This window comes from Chiloscyllium punctatum, chromosome 45 (assembly GCF_047496795.1).
Source record: "Chiloscyllium punctatum isolate Juve2018m chromosome 45, sChiPun1.3, whole genome shotgun sequence".
NCBI classification, from domain to species: Eukaryota; Metazoa; Chordata; class Chondrichthyes; order Orectolobiformes; family Hemiscylliidae; genus Chiloscyllium; species Chiloscyllium punctatum.
In genome coordinates this window covers 23891457-23919443 of record NC_092783.1, presented here as the reverse complement: position 1 = coordinate 23919443, position 27987 = coordinate 23891457, and the positions used below count along the sequence as shown (strand labels likewise).

The window sequence follows — 27987 nt, the reverse complement described above, 5'->3', positions numbered from 1 at the left end:
TTGAGTAGATTGGGCCTGTACTCTGGGGTTTAGATTCCTGGTTGAGTAGATTGGGCCTGTACTCTGGGGTTTAGATTCTTGGTTGAGTAGATTGGGCCTTTACTCTGGGGTTTAGATTCCTGGTTGAGTAAATTGGGCCTGTACTCTGGGGTTTAGATTCCTGGTTGAGTAGGTTGGGCCTGTACTCTGGGGTTTAGATTCCTGGTTGAGTAGGTTGGGCCTGTACTCTAGGGTGTAGATTCCTGGTTGAGTAGGTTGGGCCTGTACTCTGGGGTTCAGATTCCTGGTTGAGTAGGTTGGGCCTGTACTCTGGGGCTTAGATTCCTGGTTGAGTAGGTTGGGCCTGTACTCTGGTGTTTAGATTCCTGGTTGAGTAAATTGTGCCTGTACTCTGGGGTTTAGATTCCTTGTTGAGTAGATTGGGCCTGTACTTTGGGGTTTAGATTCCTGGTTGAGTAGGTTGGGCCTGTACTCTGGGGTTTAGATTCCTGGTTGAGTCGGTTGGGTCTGTACTCTGGGGTTTACATTCCTGGTTGAGTAGATTGGGCCTGTACTTTGGGGTTTAGATTCCTGATTGAGTAGGTTGGGCCTGTACTCTGGTGTTTAGATTCCTGGTTGAGTAAATTGGGCCTGTACTCTGGGGTTTAGATTCCTGGTTGAGTAGGTTGGGCCTGTACTCTGGGGTTTAGATTCCTGGTTGAGTAGGTTGGTCCTGTACTCTGGGGTTTAGATTACTGGTTGAGTTAATTTGGGCCTGTACTCTGGGGTTTAGATTCCTGGTTGAGTAGGTTGGGCCTGTACTCTGGGGTTTAGATTCTTGGTTGAGTCGGTTGGGCCTGTACTCTGGGGTTTACATTCCTGGTTGAGTAGATTGGGCCTGTACTCTGGACTTTAGATTCCTGGTTGAGAAGGTTAGGCCTGTACTCTGGCGTTTAGATTCCTATTTGAGTAGGTTGGGCCTGTACTCTGGGGTTTAGATTCCTGGTTGAGTACGTTGGGCCTGTACTCTGGGGTTTAGATTCCTGGTTGAGTAGGTTGGGCCTGTACTCTGCGGTTTAGATTCCTGGTTGAGTAGGTTGGGCCTGTACTCTGGGGTGTAGATTCCTGATTGAGTAGGTTGGGCCTGTACTCTGGGGTTTAGATTCTTGGTTGAGTAGATTGGGCCTGTACTCTGGGGTTTAGATTCCTGGTTGAGTAGGTTGGGCCTGTAGTCTGGGGTTTAGATTCCTGGTTGAGTAGGTTGGGCCTGTACTCTGGGGTTTAGATTCCTGGTTGAGTAGATTGGGCCTGTACTCTGGGGTTTAGATTCCTGGTTGAGTAGGTTGGGCCTGTACTCTGGGGTTTAGATTCCTGGTTGAGTAGGTTGGTCCTGTACTCTGGGGTTTAGATTCCTGGTTGAGTTTATTTGGGCCTGTACTCTGGGGTTTAGATTCCTGGTTGAGTAGATTGGGCCTGTACTCTGGGGTTTAGATTCCTGGTTGAGCAGGTTGGGCCTGTACTCTGGGGTTTAGATTCCTGGTTGAGTAGATTGGGCCTGTACTCTGGGGTTTAGATTCCTGGTTGAGTAGGTTGGGCCTGTACTCTGGGGTTAAGATTACTGGTTGAGTAGATTGGGCCTGTACTCTGGGGTTTAGATTCCTGGTTGAGTAGGTTTTGCCTGTACTCTGGGGTTTAGATACCTGGTTGAGTTGATTTGGGCCTATACTCTGGGGTTTAGATTCCTGGTTGAGTAGGTTGGGCCTGTACTCTGGGGTGTAGATTCCTGGTTGAGTAGGTTGGGCCTGTACTCTGGGGTTTAGATTCCTGGTTGAGTAGATTGGGCCTGTACTCTGGGGTTTAGATTCCTGGTTGAGTAGATTGGGCCTGTACTCTGGGGTTTAGATTCTTGGTTGAGTAGATTGGGCCTTTACTCTGGGGTTTAGATTCCTGGTTGAGTAAATTGGGCCTGTACTCTGGGGTTTAGATTCCTGGTTGAGTAGGTTGGGCCTGTACTCTGGGGTTTAGATTCCTGGTTGAGTAGGTTGGGCCTGTACTCTAGGGTGTAGATTCCTGGTTGAGTAGGTTGGGCCTGTACTCTGGGGTTCAGATTCCTGGTTGAGTAGGTTGGGCCTGTACTCTGGGGTTTAGATTCCTGGTTGAGTAGGTTGGGCCTGTACTCTGGTGTTTAGATTCCTGGTTGAGTAAATTGTGCCTGTACTCTGGGGTTTAGATTCCTGGTTGAGTAGATTGGGCCTGTACTTTGGGGTTTAGATTCCTGGTTGAGTAGGTTGGGCCTGTACTCTGGGGTTTAGATTCCTGGTTGAGTCGGTTGGGTCTGTACTCTGGGGTTTATATTCCTGGTTGAGTAGGTTGGGCCTGTACTCTGGGGTTTATATTCCTGATTGAGTAGGTTGGGCCTGTACTCTGGTGTTTAGATTCCTGGTTGAGTAAATTGGGCCTGTACTCTGGGGTTTAGATTCCTGGTTGAGTAGGTTGGGCCTGTACTCTGGGGTTTAGATTCCTGGTTGAGTAGGTTGGTCCTGTACTCTGGGGTTTAGATTACTGGTTGAGTTAATTTGGGACTGTACTCTGGGGTTTAGATTCCTGGTTGAGTAGGTTGGGCCTGTACTCTGGGGTTTAGATTCTTGGTTGAGTAGGTTGGGCCTGTACTCTGGGGTTTAGATTCCTGGTTGAGTAGGTTGGGCCTGTACTCTGGGGTTTAGATTCCTGGTTGAGTAGATTGGGCCTGTACTCTGGGGTTTAGATTCTTGGTTGAGTAGATTGGGCCTTTACTCTGGGGTTTAGATTCCTGGTTGAGTAAATTGGGCCTGTACTCTGGGGTTTAGATTCCTGGCTGAGTAGGTTGGGCCTGTACTCTGGGGTTTAGATTCCTGGTTGAGTAGGTTGGGCCTGTACTCTAGGGTGTAGATTCCTGGTTGAGTAGGTTGGGCCTGTACTCTGGCGTTTAGATTCCTGGTTGAGTAGGTTGGGCCTGTACTCTGGGGTTTAGATTCCTGGTTGAGTAGGTAGGGCTTGTACTCTGGGGTTTAGATTCCTGGTTGAGAAGGTTGGGCCTGTACTCTGGGGTTTAGATTCTTTGTTGAGTAGGTTGAGCCTGTACTCTGGGGTTTAGATTCCTGGTTGAGTACGTTGGGCCTGTACTCTGGAGTTTAGATTCCTGGTTGAGAAGGTTGGGCCTGTACTCTGGCGTTTAGATTCCTATTTGAGTAGGTTGGGCCTGTACTCTGGGGTTTAGATTCCTGGTTGAGTACGTTGGGCCTGTACTCTGGGGTTTAGAGTCCTGGTTGAGTAGGTTGGGCCTGTACTCTGGGGTTTAGATTCTTGGTTGAGTAGGTTGGGCCTGTACTCTGGGGTTTAGATTCCTGGTTGAGTAGGTTGGGCCTGTACTCCGGGGTTTAGATTCCTGGTTAAGTAGATTGGGCCTGTACTCTGGGGTTTAGATTCCTGGTTGAGTACGTTGGGCCTGTACTCTGGGGTTTAGATTCCTGGTTGAGTAGGTTGGGATTGTACTCTGGGGTTTAGATTCTTGGTTGAGTAGGTTGGGCCTGTACTCTGGGGTTTAGATTCCTGGTTGAGTAGGTTGGGCCTGTACTCTGGGGTTTAGATTCCTGGTTGAGTAGATTGGGCCTGTACTCTGGTGTTTAGATTCTTGGTTGAGTAGATTGGGCCTTTACTCTGGGGTTTAGATTCCTGGTTGAGTAAATTGGGCCTGTACTCTGGGGTTTAGATTCCTGGTTGAGTAGGTTGGGCCTGTACTCTGGGGTTTAGATTCCTGGTTCAGTAGGTTGGGCCTGTACTCTAGGGTGTAGATTCCTGGTTGAGTAGGTTGGGCCTGTACTCTGGGGTTCAGATTCCTGGTTGAGTAGGTTGGGCCTGTACTCTGGGGTTTAGATTCCTGGTTGAGTAGGTTGGGCCTGTACTCTGGCGTTTAGATTCCTGGTTGAGTAGGTTGGGCCTGTACTCTGGCGTTTAGATTCCTGGTTGAGTAGGTTGGGCCTGTACTCTGGGGTTTAGATTCCTGGTTGAGTAGATTGGTCCTGTACTCTGGGGTTTAGATTCCTGGTTGAGAAGGTTGGGCCTGTACTCTGGGGTTTAGATTCCTGGTTGAGTCGGTTGGGCCTGTACTCTGGGGTTTACATTCCTGGTTGAGTAGGTTGGTCCTGTACTCTGGGGTTTAGATTCCTGGTTGAGTAGGTTGGGCCTGTACTCTGGGGTTTAGATTCCTGGTTGAGTAGGTTGGTCCTGTACTCTGGGGTTTAGATTCCTGGTTGAGTTTATTTGGGCCTCTACTCTGGGGTTTAGATTCCTGGTTGAGTAGGTTGGGCCTGTACTCTGGGGTTTAGATTCCTGGTTGAGTAGATTGGGCCTGTACTCTGGGGTTTAGATTCCTGGTTGAGTAGATTGGGCCTGTACTCTGGGGTTTAGATTCCTGGTTGAGTAGGTTGGGCCTGTACTCTTGGGTTTAGATTCCTGGTTGAGTAGGTTGGGCCTGTACTCTGGGGTTTAGATTCCTGGTTGAGAAGATTGGGCCTGTACTCTAGGGTTTAGATTCTTGGTTGAGTACGTTGGGCCTGTACTCTGGAGTTTAGATTCCTGGTTTAGAAGGTTGGGCCTGTACTCTGGCGTTCAGATTCCTATTTGAGTAGGTTGGGCCTGTACTCTGGGGTTTAGATTCCTGGTTGAGTACGTTGGGCCTGTACTCTGGGGTTTAGATTCCTGGTTGAGTAGGTTGGGCCTGTACTCTGGGGTTTAGATTCTTGGTTGAGTAGGTTGGGCCTGTACTCTGGGGTTTAGATTCCTGGTTGAGTAGGTTGGGCCTGTACTCTGGAGTTTAGATTCCTGGTTGAGTACGTTGGGCCTGTACTCTGGAGTTTAGATTCCTGGTTTAGAAGGTTGGGCCTGTACTCTGGCGTTCAGATTCCTATTTGAGTAGGTTGGGCCTGTACTCTGGGGTTTAGATTCCTGGTTGAGTACGTTGGGCCTGTACTCTGGGGTTTAGATTCCTGGTTGAGTAGGTTGGGCCTGTACTCTGGGGTTTAGATTCTTGGTTGAGTAGATTGGGCCTGTACTCTGGGGTGTAGATTCCTGGTTGAGAAGGTTGGGCCTGTACTCTGGAGTTTAGATTCCTGGTTGAGTAGGTTGGGCCTGTACTCTGGGGTGTAGAACAATGAGAGGTGATCTCATTGAAATGTAAGATTCTGAGGGTGATTCAAGAGGTTAAGGAGACAGCTTAAAAACCAGGGTGTTTGTTTCCATTTGAAGATATGAGTAATGAAGTAAAACAATAGGTGCCTTGAGGCTGCTCTGTCATTAAATAAGATTGTGGCTCATTTAATTGCAATCTCAAAAATCACATTCCTGCTTAACCCTGATAACACTTCACCCCTTTACTTAACAAGAATCTCTGCTTTAAAAATATTCAACTATTCTGCCTTCATCGCCTTTTCAGGAAGAGCAGTAGAAAAATTATAATATCTTTGAAAAAATAAATTTGCCTAATCTCTATTTTAAACGGTGACCACTGATCTTTAAGCAATGATCTTTGGTTTGAGATTCTCCCACAAGGGTAAACATCATCTCCATATCCACTCGGTAAAGAACCCTCAGGATCGTAAATGTTTCAATCAAGCCTGCTCTTGCTCTGCTAAACTGCAGTGAATACAAGCCCAGTTCGTCAAACTGAGTCAGAAGGTGACTCCACATTTCATGTCTCAGTTTGGTAAACTGCTTCCAATACATTTATATCCTTCCTTAAATAAGGTGACCAAAGCTGTACACAGTGCTCCAAATGTGGTCTCAACAGTGTCCTGTCTAACTGATATGTAACCTCCCTACTTTGGAATCAATTTCTTTCACAATAAATGATGACCTTTCCTGATTACCTGCTGTTCCTGCAGATGAACCTTATGTGATTCATGTACAAGGTTATCCAGATCTCTTTGTATCTCTGAGCTCTGAAATCTCTCACCATTTAGGTAATGTGCTTTTTTTGCTCTTCCTGTCAAAATGGATAATTTCACGTTTTCCTTCATTATACTGCATTTCACAAATCGTCAGTCCACTCACTCACTTATATACTTTTGTAGTCTCCTTCACAACTTACTTTCTTACCCACCTTTGTGTTGTCAGCAATGATACCTTCTGTCCTATCATCTAGATCATTTATATAATTGGAGGTTGACTGACAGGAAGGAGGCTTGATGAAATATTCAGACCTGGGTGTAGATGGGAGCCAGAGTTATTACCAACTTGATGATGTTACCACCATCTATAATGCCATATCTGTTGGCATTCTCCTTCAAATACACTTCCATAATGAAATGTTGAAAGCATTTAGTTAATGAAGGTTTAGATGGTTTTTTGACGTTTTGTGACTCATCTGGTCATACATTGAACCCATGGATCTCAGCAACAGATGACCAGGTAAAGGTTTGGGAGGCTTTCTATTGTTACCAAGTCTTGGTCGAAATGCTGTCCTTGTTCCTAGACCTGCTGAGTCCAGATGCCTTGATCGTATCCAAGGTTCTATCAAGTCAGTGCTGTAATCCTCACACTCCCTCACAAAGGGGTGGGCAAGACACCAAGCAGCTGGAACAGGAGGCACGCTTCAAGGTTGGCTCTCTCCAAGACGGACTATCTCCACACAAGACCCAGATCCTCGGAGGTACCAATTTCATATTTTACTGGTTATCCTCATTCTCTGAAGGCCCCATAAGTATTTTTCTTTCCGTGTATTGTTAGTTCGCTGGTGTACAAAGGACAGTTGATTAATGGAACTGAGCAGTTCCTTCAGTGTCAATGGGTGAAAATAAGGAGCTCCCTCCCCAACGACATTCTGGGTGTCCCAGTTCCAAATAAACTGCAGTGATTCAAGATGGCAGCTCACCACCACCTTGAGGGTGAGGTGTCGCTGGCTGAGACATGACCTTATAGAGGTTTATAAAATCACGAGGGGCATGGATAGGGTGAACACCCTTTTCCCCACGAGGGTGGTGAAGTCCAAAACCAGAGGACATAGATTTAAGGTGAGAGGGGCAACTTTTTTCACACAGAGGGTAGTGCGTGTATGGAACGAGCTGCCAAAGGAAGTGCCCAGCCAGCAACACCCACATAAACGCTTTAAAAACAATTCCAGCCTCCAGTGGCAGAGTAGCATCTAGAGAGTAAGGGGAACAGGAAAAGGGCTCTGGAAACTTCCAGAATGGGCTCAAGCATTCACAGCATTCCAGGGGGAAAAGGAAATAAAACAATTGGATTGTTAATGAGGTAAATATCTTGGTCTGTGAGAATGATACGTTAACTTTCCTGTCTGAATGGTGCTTGTAAAATGGTAGATGTGTTTTAAGTACTGAATTGGACCCAGATTAACTGTTGAGTTGTGAATTATGTGGAAGGACAGGAGCAAGTGAAACCCAGTCAGTCTCTTGGACCTTTCCTACCTTTCCCTTTGATGGTGTCTAACTGTACATCAATTCCAAGTACTGCTCATTGCTTCAGATCCTTTGACATGCTTCCCTACAAAACCCTTGTGACCTCAGTCAGGAAGGAAAGCTCCAGTTGTCTCCACATCCACCTTTTTGAGATTTCCAGAGTACCACTCCCCTTTCACTTCCTGGTTTTCCTCCTGAATACGTCCAGGTCAGCCTTTCATCTCCTATTCTCTTGATTCTGGGTTCCCCTGTCAGCCCTGAACACTGGAACCTCCAGCTGTCTGTCTCCTGGGCTTGGTGTCCAGTGAGGGACGCTGGGATGTTCTGTGTGAAGGTGTACAATGAGTGGAAATTATTGTTACACACAGACACAACACTTCTTGCCCTTTCTGTAGTTCAGCTCCACACTCTGTGCGAGTGTGTGAAATGTCTCCTTGTTTTCAGAGCAAGGCTTGGGTGAAATGAAAGACTGTGTTTATTTCATCACAACCACCAGATGGTTCAAAGCATTTTATAGCCCAAGAATAATGTTTGGAATTATTCATCGTTGCCAATGAACACGCAGTGAAACAGTGATATTAATGTCCATGAAGAAGGAGGCTATCTGGGATGTCCGAGAGTGGAATTAGTCCTCCTGGGAGCAGATGCAGTGGAGATGGAGGAATTCGGAGGAAGGAATGGCATTTTTCCAGGAGGAAGAATACCCTCCCCTCCACCTTGAGACCCTTCAACCACTCGGGATCAGTGTAGATTTCACCAGTTTCCTCCTCTCCCCTTCCCTCACCTTATCCCAGATCCAACCCTCCAACTCAGCACGGCCCTCATGAACTGTCCTACCTGTCCATTTTCCTTCCCACCTATCCGCTCCACCCATCACTCTAACCTATCACAATCACACCCCACCTTCGTCTGTCTACCTATCACCTTCCTAGCTACCTCCTCCCCAGCTCCCTCCTCCCCATTTATCTCTCAGCCCCCCTGGGCCCCATACCCCCATTCCTGATGAACAGCTTATGCCCAAAACGTCGACTCTCCTGCTCCTCGGATGCTGACTGACCTGCTGTGCTTTTCCAGCACCATGTTACAACTCTGATCCCCAAGCATCTGCAGTCCTCACTTTCTCCTTGTTGATTATAACCCATCTGCTATGACTCTTCCAAGGATACCTACCTTGAAGAGGTTCTCCTTTCACTGAGTCTCTCTCACTGAGTCTCTCTCTCACTGAGTTTCTCTCTCTCACTGGGTCTCTCTCACTGAGTCTCTGTCTCACTGAGTCTCTCTCTCTCACTGAGTCTCTCTCTCTCTCACTGAGCCTCTCTCTCTCACTGAGTCTCTCTCTCACTGAGCCTCTCTCTCTCTCACTGAGTCTCTCTCTCACTGAGTCTCTGTCTCACTGAGTCTCTCTCTCACTGAGTCTGTCTCTCACTGAGTCTCTCTCTCTCACTGAGTCTCTCTCTCTCACTGAGTCTCTCTCTCACTGAGCCTCTCTCTCTCTCACTGAGTCTCTCTCTCACTGAGCCTCTCTCTCTCACTGAGTCTCTCTCTCACTGAGCCTCTCTCTCTCTCACTGAGTCTCTCTCTCACTGAGTCTCTGTCTCACTGAGTCTCTCTCTCACTGAGTCTGTCTCTCACTGAGTCTCTCTCTCTCACTGAGTCTCTCTCTCTCACTGAGTCTCTCTCTCACTGAGCCTCTCTCTCTCTCACTGAGTCTCTCTCTCACTGAGCCTCTCTCTCTCACTGAGTCTCTCTCTCACTGAGCCTCTCTCTCTCTCACTGAGTCTCTCTCTCTCTCTCACTGAGTCTCTCTCTCTCTCACTGAGTCTCTCTCTCACTGAGCCTCTCTCTCTCACTGAGTCTCTCTCTCACTGAGCCTCTCTCTCTCTCACTGAGTCTCTCTCTCTCTCACTGAGTCTGTCTCTCACTGAGTCTGTCTCTCTCACTGGGTCTCTCTCTCACTGAGTCTCTCTCTCTCTCACTGAGTCTGTCTCTCACTGAGTCTGTCTCTCACTGGGTCTCTCTCTCTCACTGAGTCTCTCTCTCTCTCACTGAGTCTGTCTCTCACTGAGTCTGTCTCTCACTGAGTCTCTCTCTCTCACTGAGTCTCTCTCTCACTGAGTCTGTCTCTCACTGAGTCTCTCTCTCTCACTGAGTCTCTCTCTCACTGAGTCTCTCTCTCACTGAGTCTGTCTCTCACTGAGTCTCTCTCTCTCACTGAGTCTGTCTCTCACTTAGTCTCTCTCTCTCACTGAGTCTCTCTCTCATTGAGCCTCTCTCTCTCTCACTGAGTCTCTCTCTCTCTCTCACTGAGTCTGTCTCTCACTGGGTCTCTCTCTCTCTCTCTCACTTAGTCTCTCTCTCTCTCTCACTGAGTCTCTCTCTCTCTCACTGAGTCTGTCTCTCACTGGGTCTCTCTCTCTCTCTCTCTCTCACTTAGTCTCTCTCTCTCTCTCACTGGGTCTCTCTCTCTCTCTCTCACTTAGTCTCTCTCTCTCTCTCACTGAGTCTCTCTCTCTCTCACTGAGTCTCTCTCTCTCACTGAGTCTCTCTCTCTCACTGCACCAACCCCCGCACTCCCCCATCGGGTGATCCCCTCTGCCCTAAATCTCTTCCGCCCCATCCTGAAGCAGACTCACGACCACAACCACATCTCCTCCATCAGTGCCTGCCTATGAAACCAAGTGATCCCACATGGACTCAGAGCCACATTCAGAACATCACCATTTGGACCAAACCAGAAGAACCAGAACCTGCAGCAAATCCAAAGCTGCCGGAAACAGTACTCCCTCTGGATCCTCCGCTCTATCCACACGGACACACTTTCCCTGTAGTCAGTCCCAGCTCAGGGTCACACTCTCCCTGCAGTCAGCCCCAGCTCAGGGCCACACCCTCCCTGCAGTCAGTCCCAGCTCAGGGTCATTCTCTCCGAGACCTACAAAGGACTCTTACTGTTCTTCATCCTGTGAGGAATCCACACACTCAACAAATGCTTTTTCTTCACCGTATTGGTCATCAAGGAACGCAAATGCACTAAACTTTCGTGTACTTACCTCCACACTCGGGGTTCCTCAAGATTCCTTCTCTCGGCCTCCGGAACCGCTTGGACACCAACCACCATCCCTGTGGCAAACGATTATGTCACCTTCGCTCCTGCCGGCTCACAGACCACAGCCACCGCCGAATATGCCGCGCCGACACCATCGCTGCCAGAGCCACTGCCACTGACACCACTGACAAGACGACCCGGCACGTCTCTCCACCCCTATAGTTGCCGCGGCGTCAGCCACTTCCACTCCCCACCAATGTCACTCACTGGAACACTGCCAACAAACACGCAGCCACCACATGGAACATCACCTCCACCCTCGCGGATGACACCAACTGCACCGTTTCTGTGCCCTCCAACCCCCATGGTGTGCATCACTTTCATTGGTGCCATCAGCCATGTTACCATGGCCACACCCACTCCAGACAAAGTCTCTGCCCCCAATCCCAACTCCAGCCCCACACCAGGTCCTAGATCCCAGCCCTGCTGGGTTTTCACCCCCCCCCCCGCCCCCTCCCCACAACCTCCCCCTTATTGAGAATGAATGATCCACGTCCTCCATGACTTTTGGTTCCCTGGCCCCCTATGCAGTATCTTCACCATGGACGTCCACCCGCTATGGTGAAGGCCTCCAAGCCTGCCATTTCTTTCTCTCCCACCAACCAACCAGTCCCCTTCCACTGACACACTCATTCAATTGGCTGAACTGGTCCTCACCCTTAATAATTTCTCCTTCCAATCCTCCCAGTTGCTTCAGACCCAAGGGGTAGCCATGGGCACCTGCATGGCCCCCAGCTATGCCTGCCTCTTCATTGGCTACGTTACACATAACCATTCCCCAGCTTTTTCTCCACTATATTGATGACTGCATCGGCACCACCTCATGCTCCCATGAGGAGGTTGAGCAGTTCATCAACTTCACCAACACCTTCCACCCCGACCTTAAATTCACCTCGACCATCTCGGACAGCTCCCTCTCCTTCCTGGACCTCTCCACCTCTATCAATGGCAACCAACTCAACACGGACATTTACTACAAACCCACCGACTCCTACAGCTACCTGGACTACACCTCCTCCCACCACCCCCTCCCAAATAAAAACGCTATCCCTTTCTCCCAATTCCTCCGCCTCTGCTGCATCTGCCCCCAGGAGGACCAATTCCACTGCAGAACATCCCAGATGGCCCCCTCCTTCGGGTATCACAACATCCCCTCCCATGTCGTCAACAATGCTCTCCAGGGCATCTCCTCCACTTCCCACACTCTGCCCTTAAACCCCACCCCTCCAACCGCAATAAGGACAGAAGCCCCCTAGTCCTCACCTTCCACCCCACCAACCTCTGGATACATCACATCATCCCCCACCATTTCCACTGCGTACAATCAGACCCCACCACCAAGGATATATTCTCCTCCCCACCCCTATCAGCGTTCCGCAGACCATTCTCTTCCCAACTCCCTTGTTAGGTTCATGCACCCCACCAGCCCACACCCTACTCCCGGCACTTCCCCTGCCACCGCAGGAATTGCAAAACCTGCACCCACACCACTCCCCTCACCTCCGTCCAAGACCCCAAAGGGTCCCTTCCACATCCAGCAGAGATGTTCCTGCACTTCTACACACGTCATCTACTGTGTCTGTTGCTCCTGATGCGGTCTACTCTACATTGGGGAGACGGGACGCCACTTGCGGAATGTTTCAGAGAACATCTCCGGGACACACGCAGCAAACAATCCCCACTGCCCCGTGGTCGGGCACTTCAACTCCCTCTCCTACTCCACCAAGAACATGCAGGTCCTGGGCATCCACCATCGCCAAACCCTTACCACCCAACGCCTCAAGAAAGAACGTCACATCAACCACCTCAGAAACCTCCAACCACAAGGGATCAATGTCGATTTCCCCAGTTTCCCCATTTCCCCTCCCCCACCTTATCCCAGTTCCAACCTTCCAACTCAGCACTGCCTTCATGACCTGCTCTGCCTGTCCATCTTCCTTCCCATCTATCTGCTCCACCCTCCTCTCTGACGTTTCACCTTCTCTCCGACCTTCATCGACCTATCGCATTCCCAGTTACCATCCCCCCAGCTCCACACCCCTCCCATTTATCTCTCAGCGCCCTTGGGACACCAGCCTCATTCCTGATGAAGGGTTTATGCCCAAAACGTTGACTCTCCTGTTTCTCGGACGCTCCCTGACCTGCTGTACTTTTCTATGACCACACGTTTTGACCCTGATCTCCAGCATCTGCAGTCCTCAATTTCATCCAGTTGCACAAACTAAGGGTCAGTTTACAGTGGGGTCTATTTCCCCTGGGATTGCCCCAGTTATTGTGGGAGTTTACAGTGGGGTCTATTTCCACTGGGATTGCCCCAGTTATTGTGGGAGTTTACAGTGGGGTCTATTTCCCCAGGGAATACCCCAGTTATTGTGGGAGTTTACAGTGGGGTCTATTTCCCCTGGGAATACCCCAGTTATTGTGGGAGTTTACCGTGGGGTCTATTTCCCCGGGAATACCCCAGTTATTGTGGGAGTTTACAGTGGGGTCTATTTCCCCTGGGAATACCCCAGTTATTGTGGGAGTTTACAGTGGGGTCTATTTCCCCTGGGAATACCCCAGTTATCGTGGGAGTTTACAGTGGGGTCTATTTCCCCTGGGAACACCCCAGTTATCGTGAGAGTTTACAGTGGGGTCTATTTCCCCTGGGAATACCCCAGTTATCGTGGGAGTTTACAGTGGGGTCTATTTCCCCTGGGAATACCCCAGTTATTGTGGGAGTTTACAGTGGGGTCTATTTCCCCTGGGATTACCCCAGTTATTGTGGGAGTTTACCGTGGGGTCTATTTCCCCGGGAATACCCCAGTTATTGTGGGAGTTTACAGTGGGGTCTATTTCCCCTAGGAATCCCCCAGTTATTGTGGGAGTTTACAGTGGGGTCTATTTCCCCTGGGAATACCCCAGTTATTGTGGGAGTTTACAGTGGGGTCTATTTCCCCTGGGAATCCCCCAGTTATTGTGGGAGTTTACAGTGGGGTCTATTTCCCCTGGGAATACCCAGTTATTGTGGGAGTTTACAGTGGGGTCTATTTCCCCGGGAATACCCCAGTTATTGTGGGAGTTTACAGTGGGGTCTATTTCCCCTGGGAATACCCCAGTTATTGTGGGAGTTTACAGTGGGGTCTATTTCCCCTGGGAATACCCCAGTTATCGTGGGAGTTTACAGTGGGGTCTATTTCCCCCGGGAATACCCCAGTTATTGTGGGAGTTTACAGTGGGGTCTATTTCCCCTGGGAATACCCCAGTTATTGTGGGAGTTTACAGTGGGGTCTATTTCCCCTGGGAATCCCCCAGTTATTGTGGGAGTTTACAGTGGGGTCTATTTCCCCTGGGATTGCCCCAGTTATTGTGGGAGTTTACAGTGGGGTCTATTTCCCCTGGGAATACCCAGTTATTTTGGGAGTTTACAGTGGGGTCTATTTTCCCTGGGAATACCCCAGTTATTGTGGGAGTTTGCCATAGGGTCTATTTCCCCTGGGAATACCCCAGTTATCGTGGGAGTTTACAGTGGGGTCTATTTTCCCTGGGAATACCCCAGTTATTGTGGGAGTTTGCCATAGGGTCTATTTTCCCTGGGAATACCCCAGTTATCGTGGGAGTTTACAGTGGGGTCTATTTTCCCTGGGAATACCCCAGTTATTGTGGGAGTTTGCCATAGGGTCTATTTTCCCTGGGAATACCCCAGTTATTGTGGGAGTTTGCCATAGGGTCTATTTTCCCTGGGAATACCCCAGTTATTGTGGGAGTTTGCCATAGGGTCTATTTTCCCTGGGAATACCCCAGTTATTGTGGGAGTTTACAGTGGGGTCTATTTTCCCTGGGAATACCCCAGTTATCGTGGGAGTTTGCCATAGGGTCTATTTTCCCTGGGAATACCCCAGTTATTGTGGGAGTTTACAGTGGGGTCTATTTTCCCTGGGAATACCCCAGTTATTGTGGGAGTTTGCCATAGGGTCTATTTCCCCTGGGAATACCCCAGTTATCGTGGGAGTTTACAGTGGGGTCTATTTTCCCTGGGAATACCCCAGTTATTGTGGGAGTTTGCCATAGGGTCTATTTTCCCTCGGAATACCCCAGTTATCGTGGGAGTTTACAGTGGGGTCTATTTTCCCTGGGAATACCCCAGTTATTGTGGGAGTTTGCCATAGGGTCTATTTTCCCTGGGAATACCCCAGTTATTGTGGGAGTTTGCCATAGGGTCTATTTTCCCTGGGAATACCCCAGTTATTGTGGGAGTTTGCCATAGGGTCTATTTTCCCTGGGAATACCCCAGTTATTGTGGGAGTTTACAGTGGGGTCTATTTTCCCTGGGAATACCCCAGTTATCGTGGGAGTTTGCCATAGGGTCTATTTTCCCTGGGAATACCCCAGTTATTGTGGGAGTTTACAGTGGGGTCTATTTTCCCTGGGAATACCCCAGTTATTGTGGGAGTTTACAGTGGGGTCTATTTCCCCTGGGAATACCCCAGTTATTGTGGGAGTTTACAGTGGGGTCTATTTTCCCTGGGAATACCCCAGTTATTGTGGGAGTTTGCCATAGGGTCTATTTCCCCTGGGAATACCCCAGTTATTGTGGGAGTTTGCCATAGGGTCTATTTTCCCCTGGGAATACCCCAGTAATTGTGGGAGTTTACCGTGGGGTCTATTTTCCCTGGGAATACCCCAGTTATTGTGGGAGTTTGCCATAGGGTCTATTTTCCCCTGGGAATACCCCAGTAATTGTGGGAGTTTACCGTGGGGTCTATTTTCCCTGGGAATACCCCAGTTATTGTGGGAGTTTGCCATAGGGTCTATTTTCCCTGGGAATACCCCAGTTATCGTGGGTTATGCCCTCTGTTATCGTAGATAAGAGCTGATGGGATGGAGCTCCTCCCAATCCCTGGAGGTGCTCTGTTTAAAAGCCAGGTACAGAACCTGTCTGGGCTGCCCCTGGTGTCTTTGCCTATTTCTCTCTCTCTCCTTTCTGCTCCCATCCTTTCCCTCCATCTCTCCTTAGCCTCCACACCTCCCTTCTACCGCTGGCGCCCTGCCCCTCCTGAAAACACTGCGTATGGATAAGGGAGAGCTTCATGGTAGAACGCTGTTTAACCTGCTCCCCCCACTGTCTTGACAGTGCTGCCAGCTGAGAGAGGCCCGAAGAGAGGCATCACTGGCACAATCACCAGTCTGGCCACATACTCAGTGCACTCTGTGGGAGCTCTGACTCAGAGGTAAGGCTTGGACACATGGTGATAGTTCACTCACTTTTCTTTTTAATCTTGATGTCTCCCCTCAATTTCCGTTGTTTTATTTGGGTTTGTTCTGCTGTGATCCTTCCCTGAGTTTGTCTAAAGATTCTGGGGGCTGATCTGTTTCATGCTCCATCTGGTCTCCAGGTTGCCTGTTGATTTTGATCTGTAATTTGTGAAGTGAAATTAACCCCCTCACCGCCATCTCCCAGTCACTCTCCTAGCTGCAGCAGGGGTTCAGTGGTGGTGGGGGGGGTGCGGGGTGGGGGGGCGAAGGGGGACTTTATCTTTGGGCTTGGGGGGAGTCTGGGTCAGCCATGCAGCTGTCAGAGGCTAGTGGGTACTCAGCCCTGGCACCAGGGCAGGATTGCAGCTGGCACCAGGAGGACTGTGCCTGTCCTGGTCGTCCCCTGTGAGATAAGAGGCACTGTTTCGCTAGTTCCAGGTTAACCCCTTAATCCACTGTTTTAAGACTCTAATGGTCCCTGCACTTGCCTGCCCTCAGAATTATTAATTTCTAGCGAAGTTGAGGAAGATTACAGTGGGATCTATTTCCCCTGGGATTGCCCCAGTTATTGTGGGAGTTTACAGTAGGGTCTATTTCCCCTGGGATTGCCCCAGTTATTGTGGGAGTTTACAGTGGGGTCTATTTCCCCTGGGATTGCCCCAGTTATTGTGGGAGTTTACAGTAGGGTCTATTTCCCCTGGGAATACCCCAGTTATTGGGGAGTTTAGAGTGGGGTCTATTTCCCCTGGGATTGCCCCAGTTATTGTGGGAGTTTACAGTGGGGTCTATTTCCCCTGGGATTGCCCCAGTTATTGTGGGAGTTTACAGTGGGGTCTATTTCCCCTGGGATTGCCCCAGTTATTGTGGGAGTTTACAGTGGGGTCTATTTCCCCTGGGATTGCCCCAGTTATTGTGGGAGTTTACAGTGGGGTCTATTTCCCCTGGGAATACCCCAGTTATTGTTGGAGTTTACCATGTGGTCAATTTCCCCTGGGATTGCCCCAGTTATTGTGGGAGTTTACAGTAGGGTCTATTTCCCCTGGGAATACCCCAGTTATTGTGGGAGTTTACAGTGGGGTCTATTTCCCCTGGGAATACCCCAGTTATCGTGGGAGTTTACAGTGGGGTCTATTTCCCCTGGGAATACCCCAGTTATCGTGGGAGTTTACAGTGGGGTCTATTTCCCCTAGGAATACCCCAGTTATTGTGGGAGTTTACAGTGGGGTCTATTTCCCCTGGGAATACCCCAGTTATTGTGGGAGTTTACAGTGGGGTCTATTTCCCCTGGGAATATCCCAGTTATTGTGGGAGTTTACAGTGGTGTGGATTTCCCCTGGGAATCCCCCAGTTATTGTGGGAGTTTACAGTGGGGTCTATTTCCCCTGGGAATACCCCAGTTATTGTGGGAGTTTACAGTGGGGTCTATTTCCCCTGGGAATACCCCAGTTATTGTGGGAGTTTACGGTGGGGTCTACTTCCCCTGGGAATACCCCAGTTATTGTGGGAGTTTACAGTGGGGTCTATTTCCCCGGGAATACCCCAGTTATTGTGGGAGTTTACCGTGGGGTCTATTTCCCCTGGGATTGCCCCAGTTATTGTGGGAGTTTACGGTGGGGTCTATTTCCCCTGGGTTTGTCACCGTTACCATCTCTGTAAGATTGATCAAACCCCTGGACTGGATGGTTCACACTCCAGGAGGGAGATAGTGGAGGAGATTATGGAGCTCCTGGGTAGTGATCTTCCAGCAATCACAGGAGTCAGGGAAGGTCCCGCAATGCTGGAAAATGGTCAATACAACTCCCCTGTTTAAAAGTAAGTGAGGCAGGAGACAGGAGAGTATAGGCCTGTTCACCCAACCTGCATTATTGGTGAGATTGGAGAGTCTGTTGGTAAGGATGTGATTTCTGAATGCATGGAAGTGCATGGTAAATCGGGCTGAGTTAGCACAGCTTCACCGCGGGGAGGTCATGCCTGATTCATCTGTTAGAATTCTTTGAGGAGATCATGAGCAACTTATTCAAAGGAGAGCCCACAGGCGAGATCAATTAGGATGTCCTGAAGGCCTTTTGACAAGGTGCTGCACAGGAGGCTGTGAAATAATATAAGAGCCATGATGGGCAAGCTCCTGGCATGGCTGGAGGATTGGCTGACTGGCAGATGGCAGAGAGTGGGGGAAAAGGGCTTTTCTTCAGGATGGCAGTTGGTGACTTGTAGAGTTTTGCAGAGGTCAATGTTGAGACCACAGCTATTCACGTTATGGGGTGGCAGGGTGGCTTGGTGTTTAGCACTGCTCCCAGCACCAGGGACCCAGGTTTTATTCCAGCCTCGGGCGACTGTCTGTGTGGAGTTTGCACATTCTCCCTGTGTCTGCGTGGGTTTCCTCTTTGTGCTCCAGTTTCCCCCCACAGTCCAAAGATGTGCAGGTCAAGTGATTTGGCTACGTGAAAATTGCAAATAGTGTTAGCTGCATTTCTTAGAGGGAAATGGGTCTGGGTTGGTTACTCTTCGGAGGGTCAGTGTGGACTTGTTGGGCCGAAGGGCCTGTTTCCACACTGTAGGGAATCTAATCTGTTATAGTTGAGGATCTGGATGAAGGAACTGAGGGCTTTGTTGCAGATGACACAAAGATAGATTGAGGGACAAGTAATGTTGAGGGAGTAGGGAGGTTACAGAAGGACTTGGACAGGCTAGGAGAGTGGGCAAAGCAGTAGCAGATGGAATAGAGTGTGGGGTTTATCACTTTGGTAGGAAGAATAGAGGTGTAAACTGTTTTCTAAACGGGGAAAGGTTTCAGAAATCTGAAGCATAAATGGACTCAGGAGTTTGAGTTCAAGTCCCCTTCAGGTTCACTTGGCAGTTAGGAAGGCAAATGCAATGTTAGCATTCATTTCAAGAGGCGAGAATACAAGAGCAGGGAAATGCTGCTGAGACTATATAAAGCTCTGGGGTCAGACTGTGTTTGGAATATTGTGAGCAGTTTTGGGTTGTGTATCGAAGGAAGGATTGCAGTTGTTGGACAGGGTCCAGAGGAGGTTTACAGGAATGATCCTGGAGATGAAGGGCTGATCACATGAGGAGTTGAGGAGTCTGGGTCTGTACTCGATGGAGTTTAGAAGGATGAGGGAGATCTGATTGAAACTTACAGTATACCGAGAGGCCCGGATAGAATGATTGTGGGAAAATGTTTCAACTATTAGGAGAGACAAAGACCTGAGGGCACAGTCTCAGAGTGAAGGGACAACCCTTTCAAACTGAGATGAGGAGGAATTTCCTCAGCCAGAGGGTGGGGAATCTGTGGAACTCATTGCCGCTGCGGGCTGGGGAGGCCAAGTCATTGTGTGTCTTTAAGGCAGAGACAGATAGGGTCTGGATTGGTAAGGGGTCTAGGGTTCTGGGAGAAAGCAGGAGAATGGGGTTGAGAAACATACCAGGCATGATCGAATGGTGGAGCAGACTCAATGGACCGAATGAGCCTAATAGCAATCCTGTCTCTTATTGTAACTTATCCAGCCTCCAGCAGTTTCTACTTGACCCCTCTCTTTCTCTCTTTCTTCCAGAGTAAAAGGATGGTTCCCTGATATTCCAAAGGCTTTTCTTTGATGTCTAAGCACGTTGAGGCTCAGTGGATGACTCAGTAACTGCAGGTGGGAGAGCTTGCACTGTGAGCTCATCTTCCCCCCAATCCTCCTCGTTTCCTGATCTGTACTTTCAGGACAATCCCAGCTCCTTTATAGTCAGTCAGCTCCTTCCATAGTGTAGGTTGGAACAGTCGTCGTACAAGTCACTGGGCAACCAGTTCAGCACAGCACACTCCCATGAAGAGAAACGAAGCAACCCAAATGAGAGCTAGAAAGGTGACAATTTCTCAGCATCATCTCATCGGTGAATGAGACGGTAACAGACTCATCCCTGAGGTAGAAGGCTGCAGGTTTAAATCCCACTCTGGAAATCTGAACACTGACATACAGCTGACGGTCCAGGACTGCGTTCTCAGGCCGGTCTCCTTTCCCAGGGGAACAATAAAAATCCCCTGAGCTATTTTGAGGAAGAGTTCTTTTCAGGTTGCTGGCCTCAGTCAACACAAAGACAACACTATGAGCAATTAATTCCTTTCTTCGCTGTTTGAACAAATTGGTTTCCATGTTTCCTCCAACAGTGTCAGCTATAATGTACTTTGAGATGTCATTGAGTCATTACAACATGGGAAGAGGCCATTTGGCCATGCTGCTTATTAAACACCCATCTACTCCAATCCCAGTGCCAGCACATGACATTCGTCTTGTATGCTGTGGTGTTTCAAGTGTTCAGTTAATGGTTCAGAAATGGTGCTTGAGGCTTCTTGCATCTACAATCCTTAGCCATCACCCTTTAGATGAAAAACTGTTTCCTCAAATCCCTCCAAATCTCTAGCACGTTTATCGTAAAATTGCATCCCCTCCACGCCCTCCCGACCCCAAACACCAAAGTTACTGACCCCTACACTAAGGGGAAACATTTTTTCCCTATCTACACTGTCTATGCCCCCCATAATGTTGTATATCTCAGTCAGATCACCCTTAGACTTCTCTGCTCTAAGGAACGCATTCCCCACCTGTCTAGTCTGTACAATTACAGCAATTAAAAGGCATCCAGATGGGGATGTGAACAGGAAAGTGGGGATTGCAGATACTGGAGATGACAGCGAGGGGAAAGTGGGGACTGTAGATCCTGGTGAGCAGAGTGAGGGGAAAGTGGGGATTATAGATACTGGAGATCAGAGCGAGGGGAAAGTGGGGATTGCAGATACTGGAGATCAGAGTGAGGGGAAAGTGAAGATTGCAGATACTGGAGATCAGAGCGAGGGGACAGTGGGGATTGCAGAGACTGGAGATCAGAGGGAGGGGAAAGTGGGGATTTCAGATATTGGAGATCAGAGCGAGGGGAAAGTGGGGATTGCGGATACAGGAGATCAGAGCGAGGGGAATGTGGGGATTCTAGATACAGGAGATCTGTGCATGGGCAAAGTGGGGATTGCAGATACTGGAGATCAGAGTGAGGGGAAAGTGGGGATTGCAGATATTGGAGATCAGAGCGAGGGGAAAGTGGGGATTGCGGATACAGGAGATCAGAGCGAGGGGAATGTGGGGATTCTAGATACAGGAGATCTGTGCATGGGCAAAGTGGGGACTGCAGATACTGGAGATCAGAGTGCAGGGAAAGTGGGGATTGCAGATACTGGAGATCAGAGCGAGGGGAAAGTGGGGATTGCAGATACTGGAGATCAGAGCGAAGGGAAAGTGGGGTTTGCAGACACTGGAGATCAGAGCGAAGGGAAAGTGGGGTTTGCAGACACTGGAGATCAGAGTGAGGGGAATGTGAGGATTGCGGATACTGGAGATCAGAGCGAGGGGAAAGTGGGGATTGCAGATACTGGAGATCAGAGGGAGGGGAAATTGGGGATTTTCAATACAGGAGATCAGAGTGAGGGGATTGTGGGGAATCCAAATACTGGAGATCCGAGCGAGGGGAATGTGGGGATTCTAGATACAGGAGATCAGAGTGAGGGGAAATTAGGGTTTGCAGATACGGGAGATCAGAGCGAAGGGAAAGTGGGGATTGCAGATACTGGAGATCAGAGTGAGGGGAAAGTGGGGATTGCAGATACTGGAGATCAGAGCGAGGGGAAAGTGGGGATTGGAAATAGAGGAGATCAGAGTGAGGGGATTGTGGGGAATCCAAATACTGGAGATCCGAGCGAGGGGAATGTGGGGATTCTAGATACAGGAGATCAGAGTGAGGGGAAATTAGGGTTTGCAGATACGGGAGATCAGAGCGAGGGGAAAGTGGGGATTGCAGATACTGGAGATCAGAGTGAGGGGAATGTGGGGATTGCGGATACTGGAGATCAGAGCGAGGGGAAAGTGGGGATTCTAGATACTGGAGATCAGAGTGAGGGGTAAGTGGGGATTGCGGATACTGGAGATCAGAGTGAGGGGAAAGTGGGGATTGCGGATACTGGAGATCAGAGCGAGGGGAAAGTGGGGATTGCGGATACTGGAGATCAGAGCGAGGGGAAAGTGGGGACCGCAGAGTCTGGAGGTCAAAGCGAGGGGAAAGTGGGGACTGCAGATACTGGAGATCAGAGCGAGGGGAAAGTGGGGTTTGCAGATACTGGAGATCAGAGTGAGGGGAAATTGGGGATTGGAGACACTGGAGAGCAGAGTGAGGGGAAAGTGGGGATTGCGGATAATGGAGATCAGAGCGAGGGGAAAGTGGGGATTGCGGATACAGGAGATCAGAGCGAGGGGAAAGTGGGGATTGCGGATAATGGAGATCAGAGTGAGGGGAAATTGGGGAGCGCAGATCCTGGAGATCAGAGCGAAGGGAAAGTGGGGATTGTAGATACTGGAGATCAGATTGAGGGGAAAGTGGGGATTGTAGATACTGGTGATCAGAGCGAGGGGAAAGTGGGGATTGCAGATACTGGAGATCAGAGCGAGGGGAAAGTGGGGATTGCAGATACTGGAGATCAAAACGAGGTTGAAGTGGGGATTGCAGATACTTGAGATCAGAGCGAGGGAAATGTGGGGATTCTAGATACAGGAGATCAGAGCGAGGGGAAAGTGGGGTTCGCGGATACTGGAGATCAGAGCGAGGGAAATGTGGGGATTCTAGATACAGGAGATCAGAGCGAGGGGAAAGTGGGGATTGCAGATACTGGAGATCAGAGCGAGGGAAATGTGGGGATTCTAGATACTGGAGATCAGAGCGAGGGGAAAGTGGGGATTGCAGATACTGGAGATCAGAGTGAGGGGAAAGTGGGGATTGCGGATACTGGAGATCAGAGCGAGGGGAAAGTGGGGACTGCCGATACTGCAGATCAGAGTGAGGGGAAAGTGGGGATTGCGGATACTGGAGATCAGAGTGAGGGGAAAGTGGGGATTGCGGATAATGGAGATCAGAGCGAGGGGAAAGTGGGGACTGCCGATACTGCAGATCAGAGTGAGGGGAATGTGGGGATTGCGGATACTGGAGATCAGAGCGAGGGGAAAGTGGGGATTGCGGATACTGGAGATCAGAGCGAGGGGAAAGTGGGGACCGCAGAGTCTGGAGGTCAAAGCGAGGGGAAAGTGGGGACTGCAGATACTGGAGATTAGAGCGAGGGGAAAGTGGGGTTTGCAGATACTGGAGATCAGAGCGAGGGGAGAGTGGGGATTCTAGATACAGGAGATCCGAATGTGGGGAAAGTGGGGATTGCAGATACTGGAGATCAGAGTGAGGGGAAAGTGGGGATTGCAGATACTGGAGATCAGAGCGAGGGGAAAGTGGGGATTGCAGATACTGGAGATCAGAGCGAGGGGAATGTGGGGATTCTAGATACAGGAGATCAGAGTGCGGGGAAAGTGGGGATTGCGGATACTGGAGATCAGAGTGCGGGGAAAGTGGGGATTGCGGATACTGGAGATCAGAGTGCGGGGAAAGTTGGGATTGCGGATACTGAGATCAGAGCGAGGGGTAAGTGGGGATTGCAGATCCTGGAGATCAGAGCGAGGCGAAGGTGGCGATTGTGTAGAGACTGGAGATCAGAGCGAGGGGACAGGGGGGAATTGCAGATACTGGAGATCAGAGCGTGGTTAAAGTGGGGATTCTAGATACTGGAGATCAGAGCGACCGGAAAGTGGGGTTTGCAGATACTGGAGATCAGAGTAAGGGGAATGTGGAGATTATAGATACTGGTGAACAGAGCGAGGGGAAACTGGGGATTATAGATACTGTTGATCAGAGCGAGGGGCATGTCGGGATTATAGATACTGGTGATCAGTGCAAGGGGAAAGTGGGGATTGCAGATACTGGCGATCAGAGCAAGGGGAAAGTGTGGATTGCAGATACTGGAGATCAGAGCGAGAGGAAAGTGGGGATTGCACATACAGGTGAACAGAGTGAGGGGAAACTGGGGATTATACATACTGGTGATCATTGCGAGGGGGATTTGGGGATTATAGACACTGGTGATCAGTGCAAGGGCAAAGTAGGGATTGCAGATACTGGAGACCAGAGCGAGGGGAATGTGGGGATTACAGATACTGGAGATCAGAGCGAGGGGAAAGTGGGGATTGCAGATACTGGAGATCAGAGTGAGGGGAAAGTGGGGATTGCAGATACTGGTGATCAGAGCGAGGGGAAAGTGGGGAGCGCAGATCCTGGAGATCAGAGCGAAGGGAAAGTGGGGTTTGCTGATACTGGAGATCAGATTGAGGGGAAATTGGGGATTGGAGACACTGGAGATCAGATTGAGGGGAAAGTGTGGATTCTAGATACAGGAGATCAGAGCGAGGGGAAAGTGGGGATTCTAGATACAGGAGATCAGAGCGAGGGGAAAGTGGGGATTGCAGATACTGGAGATCAGAGCGAGGGGAAAGTGGGGATTGCAGATACTGGAGATCAGAGGGAGGGGAAATTGGGGATTCTCAATACAGGAGATCAGAGCGTGGTTAAAGTGGGGATTCTAGATGCTGGAGATCAGAGTGAGCGGAAAGTGGGGATTGCAGATACTGGTGATCAGAGCGAGGGGAAAGTGGGGTTTGCTGATACTGGAGATCAGATTGAGGGGAAATTGGGGATTGGAGACACTGGAGATCAGATTGAGGGGAAAGTGTGGATTCTAGATACAGGAGATCAGAGCGAGGGAAAAGTGGGGTTCGCGGATACTGGAGATCAGAGGGAGGGGAAATTGGGGATTCTCAATACAGGAGATCAGAGCGTGGTTAAAGTGGGGATTCTAGATGCTGGAGATCAGAGTGAGCGGAAAGTGGGGATTGCAGATACTGGTGATCAGAGCGAGGGGAAAGTGGGGATTGCTGATACTGGAGATCAGATTGAGGGGAAATTGGGGATTGGAGACACTGGAGATCAGATTGAGGGGAAAGTGTGGATTCTAGATACAGGAGATCAGAGCGAGGGAAAAGTGGGGTTCGCGGATACTGGAGATCAGAGCGAGGGGAAAGTGGGGTTTGCAGATACTGGAGATCAAAACGAGGTTGAAGTGGGGATTGCAGATACTTGAGATCAGAGCGAGGGAAATGTGGGGATTCTAGATACAGGAGATCAGAGCGAGGGGAAAGTGGGGTTCGCGGATACTGGAGATCAGAGCGAGGGAAATGTGGGGATTCTAGATACAGGAGATCAGAGCGAGGGGAAAGTGGGGATTGCAGATACTGGAGATCAGAGCGAGGGAAATGTGGGGATTCTAGATACTGGAGATCAGAGCGAGGGGAAAGTGGGGATTGCAGATACTGGAGATCAGAGTGAGGGGAAAGTGGGGACTGCCGATACTGCAGATCAGAGTGAGGGGAAAGTGGGGACTGCCGATACTGCAGATCAGAGTGAGGGGAATGTGGGGACTGCCGATTCTGCAGATCAGAGTGAGGGGAAAGTGGGGACTGCCGATACTGCAGATCAGAGTGAGGGGAAAGTGGGGATTGCGGATACTGGAGATCAGAGTGAGGGGAAAGTGGGGATTGCGGATAATGGAGATCAGAGCGAGGGGAAAGTGGGGACTGCCGATACTGCAGATCAGAGCGAGGGGAAAGTGGGGATTGCGGATACTGGAGATCAGAGTGAGGGGAAAGTGGGGATTGCGGATACTGGAGATCAGAGCGAGGGGAAAGTGGGGATTGCGGATACTGGAGATCAGAGCGAGGGGAAAGTGGGGACCGCAGAGTCTGGAGGTCAAAGCGAGGGGAAAGTGGGGACTGCAGATACTGGAGATCAGAGCGAGGGGAAAGTGGGGTTTGCAGATACTGGTAATCAGAGCGAGGTTAAAGTGGGGATTGCTGATACTGGAGATCAGAGTGAGGGGAAAGTGGGGATTGGAGACACTGGAGATCAGAGCGAGGGGAAAGTGGGGATTGCAGATACTGGAGATCAGAGCGATGGGAGAGTGGGGATTCTAGATACAGGTGATCCGAATGTGGGGAAAGTGGGGATTGCAGATACTGGAGATCAGAGTGAGGGGAAAGTGGGGATTGCAGATACTGGAGATCAGAGCGAGGGGAAAGTGGGGATTGCAGATACTGGAGATCAGAGCGAGGGGAATGTGGGGATTCTAGATACAGGAGATCAGAGTGCGGGGAAAGTGGGGATTGCGGATACTGGAGATCAGAGTGCGGGGAAAGTGGGGATTGCGGATACTGGAGATCAGAGTGCGGGGAAAGTTGGGATTGCGGATACTGAGATCAGAGCGAGGGGTAAGTGGGGATTGCAGATCCTGGAGATCAGAGCGAGGCGAAGGTGGCGATTGTGTAGAGACTGGAGATCAGAGCGAGGGGACAGGGGGGAATTGCAGATACTGGAGATCAGAGCGTGGTTAAAGTGGGGATTCTAGATACTGGAGATCAGAGCGACCGGAAAGTGGGGTTTGCAGATACTGGAGATCAGAGTAAGGGGAATGTGGAGATTATAGATACTGGTGAACAGAGCGAGGGGAAACTGGGGATTATAGATACTGTTGATCAGAGCGAGGGGCATGTCGGGATTATAGATACTGGTGATCAGTGCAAGGGGAAAGTGGGGATTGCAGATACTGGCAATCAGAGCAAGGGGAAAGTGTGGATTGCAGATACTGGAGATCAGAGCGAGAGGAAAGTGGGGATTGCACATACAGGTGAACAGAGTGAGGGGAAACTGGGGATTATACATACTGGTGATCATTGCGAGGGGGATTTGGGGATTATAGACACTGGTGATCAGTGCAAGGGCAAAGTGGGGATTGCAGATACTGGAGACCAGAGCGAGGGGAATGTGGGGATTACAGATACTGGAGATCAGAGCGAGGGGTAAGTGGGGATTGCAGATACTGGAGATCAGTGTGAGGGGAAAGTGGGGATTGCAGATACTGGAGGTCAGTGCGAGGAGAAATTGGGGATTGCAGATACTGGAGGTCAGAGCGAGGAGAAATTGGGGATTGCAGATTGTGGAGATCAAAGTTGAGAGTGTGGTGCTGGAAAAGCACAGCACTTCACGCAGCATCTGAGCAGCATTTGTTTTCAGCTCTAAGCTGATCAATAATGCGCAAACTGAGGAACTGTCAGATGTCTTGGGGCAATTTCCCCAGCCAGAACCGAACAGACAGCAAAGATTTACAAGTCGCTAAGAAAAAAGGAGCTTTATACTTGTCTAAACCCTGTTGTGCTCATGTTGCGACGGAGGTCAAATGTCAAACTGTTAAACCAACCTGCTGCTGTAAACTATAATCTATTGTAAGTGGATGTTTTTATTCACTTGTGGGATGAAATGTGTTTTATTTATTCAGGGCTGCTGGCTATCAATTGGAGTACAGTATTTGCTGTTGTTTCCTTTTCCAAGGACTCGGACACTGCTACTTTATTTCTTAAAGGACTTGATGTGCAATTGTGGGTATGGAGGAGGAGAGGTCACATGATATCAACTGATGTTCTCTGAGGCAACGATACGGGTTCATAAGTGAACCACATAATTCTTTTAATTTTGTGAGAATCCACTTGTGTTTGAGGTCCCCATTCTCGATTTCTTTACCTCACTGAATTTAATTCCCTGACTGTCATTGTCAGATTTGACCTTGTGTCTTTACTTGTCCATTCACATAAACACACTGCCATTCCCTGTTCGTCTTGTTTGAAACTGATTTTAAAGTTGGGATTGGTGGGAGACTCCAATGGTATAGGTTGTGTCTGAACCATCCTCCTGTTGGTAAGCACCAACCAATCACTGTTCCTCCAGCTGCGACTCTCTTACACAATGTCATTACACTTGGTCCAAATCAGTCACGGTTCAGGGCTCACCATATTGGAAGTGGGCTTTCCTGGATGGTGAGGAATGGGAATAAGGTAAAGAATCTTGTTCCCTCTTGTACCACACCCTCTCATAATTTGGCAATGAACTGGTGCCATGCCTCTCAGCTGGGTTTCACTGCCTGCTGGGGCAGGGATGAGGGAGCAAAACACGTTCTATTTGCTTTTTATTTAGTAAAATTGGGACCTGATCTCTGCCTCTCAGAGAAAGTTAGACCCGTGTTGGTGGAGTTACTGTAAACTCTCACAGCTGGGCGTACAGCCCATTAAGGCCACTTTACTGGTTTGAACTGCTCTCTGCCCTTTTCTCTCACTTTACCCTTTCCCTGTCACCGTTGTTTATATGTTCTTTCCACTGGTGGCCTTCTGGGATTGATTATCCAGAAGTTAATTGGATTGGTGCCATTCTATC

At 49.6% G+C, this 27987-nt stretch overlaps 1 protein-coding gene across 1 annotated transcript in view; it reads left to right on the top strand.

The window, feature by feature from the left end:
• Positions 1–27575, top strand: part of LOC140467070 (patatin-like phospholipase domain-containing protein 2) — a 62752-nt gene extending 35177 nt beyond the window's left edge. The window contains exons 6-9 of the mRNA XM_072563130.1: positions 6488–6664; positions 15647–15743; positions 19326–19412; positions 27059–27575. Of these exons, the coding sequence (XP_072419231.1) occupies positions 6488–6664; positions 15647–15743; positions 19326–19368 (317 nt within the window). The 3' untranslated portion in view covers positions 19369–19412; positions 27059–27575. The remainder of the gene's footprint in view (positions 1–6487; positions 6665–15646; positions 15744–19325; positions 19413–27058) is intronic.
• Positions 27576–27987: the final 412 nt, after the last annotated feature.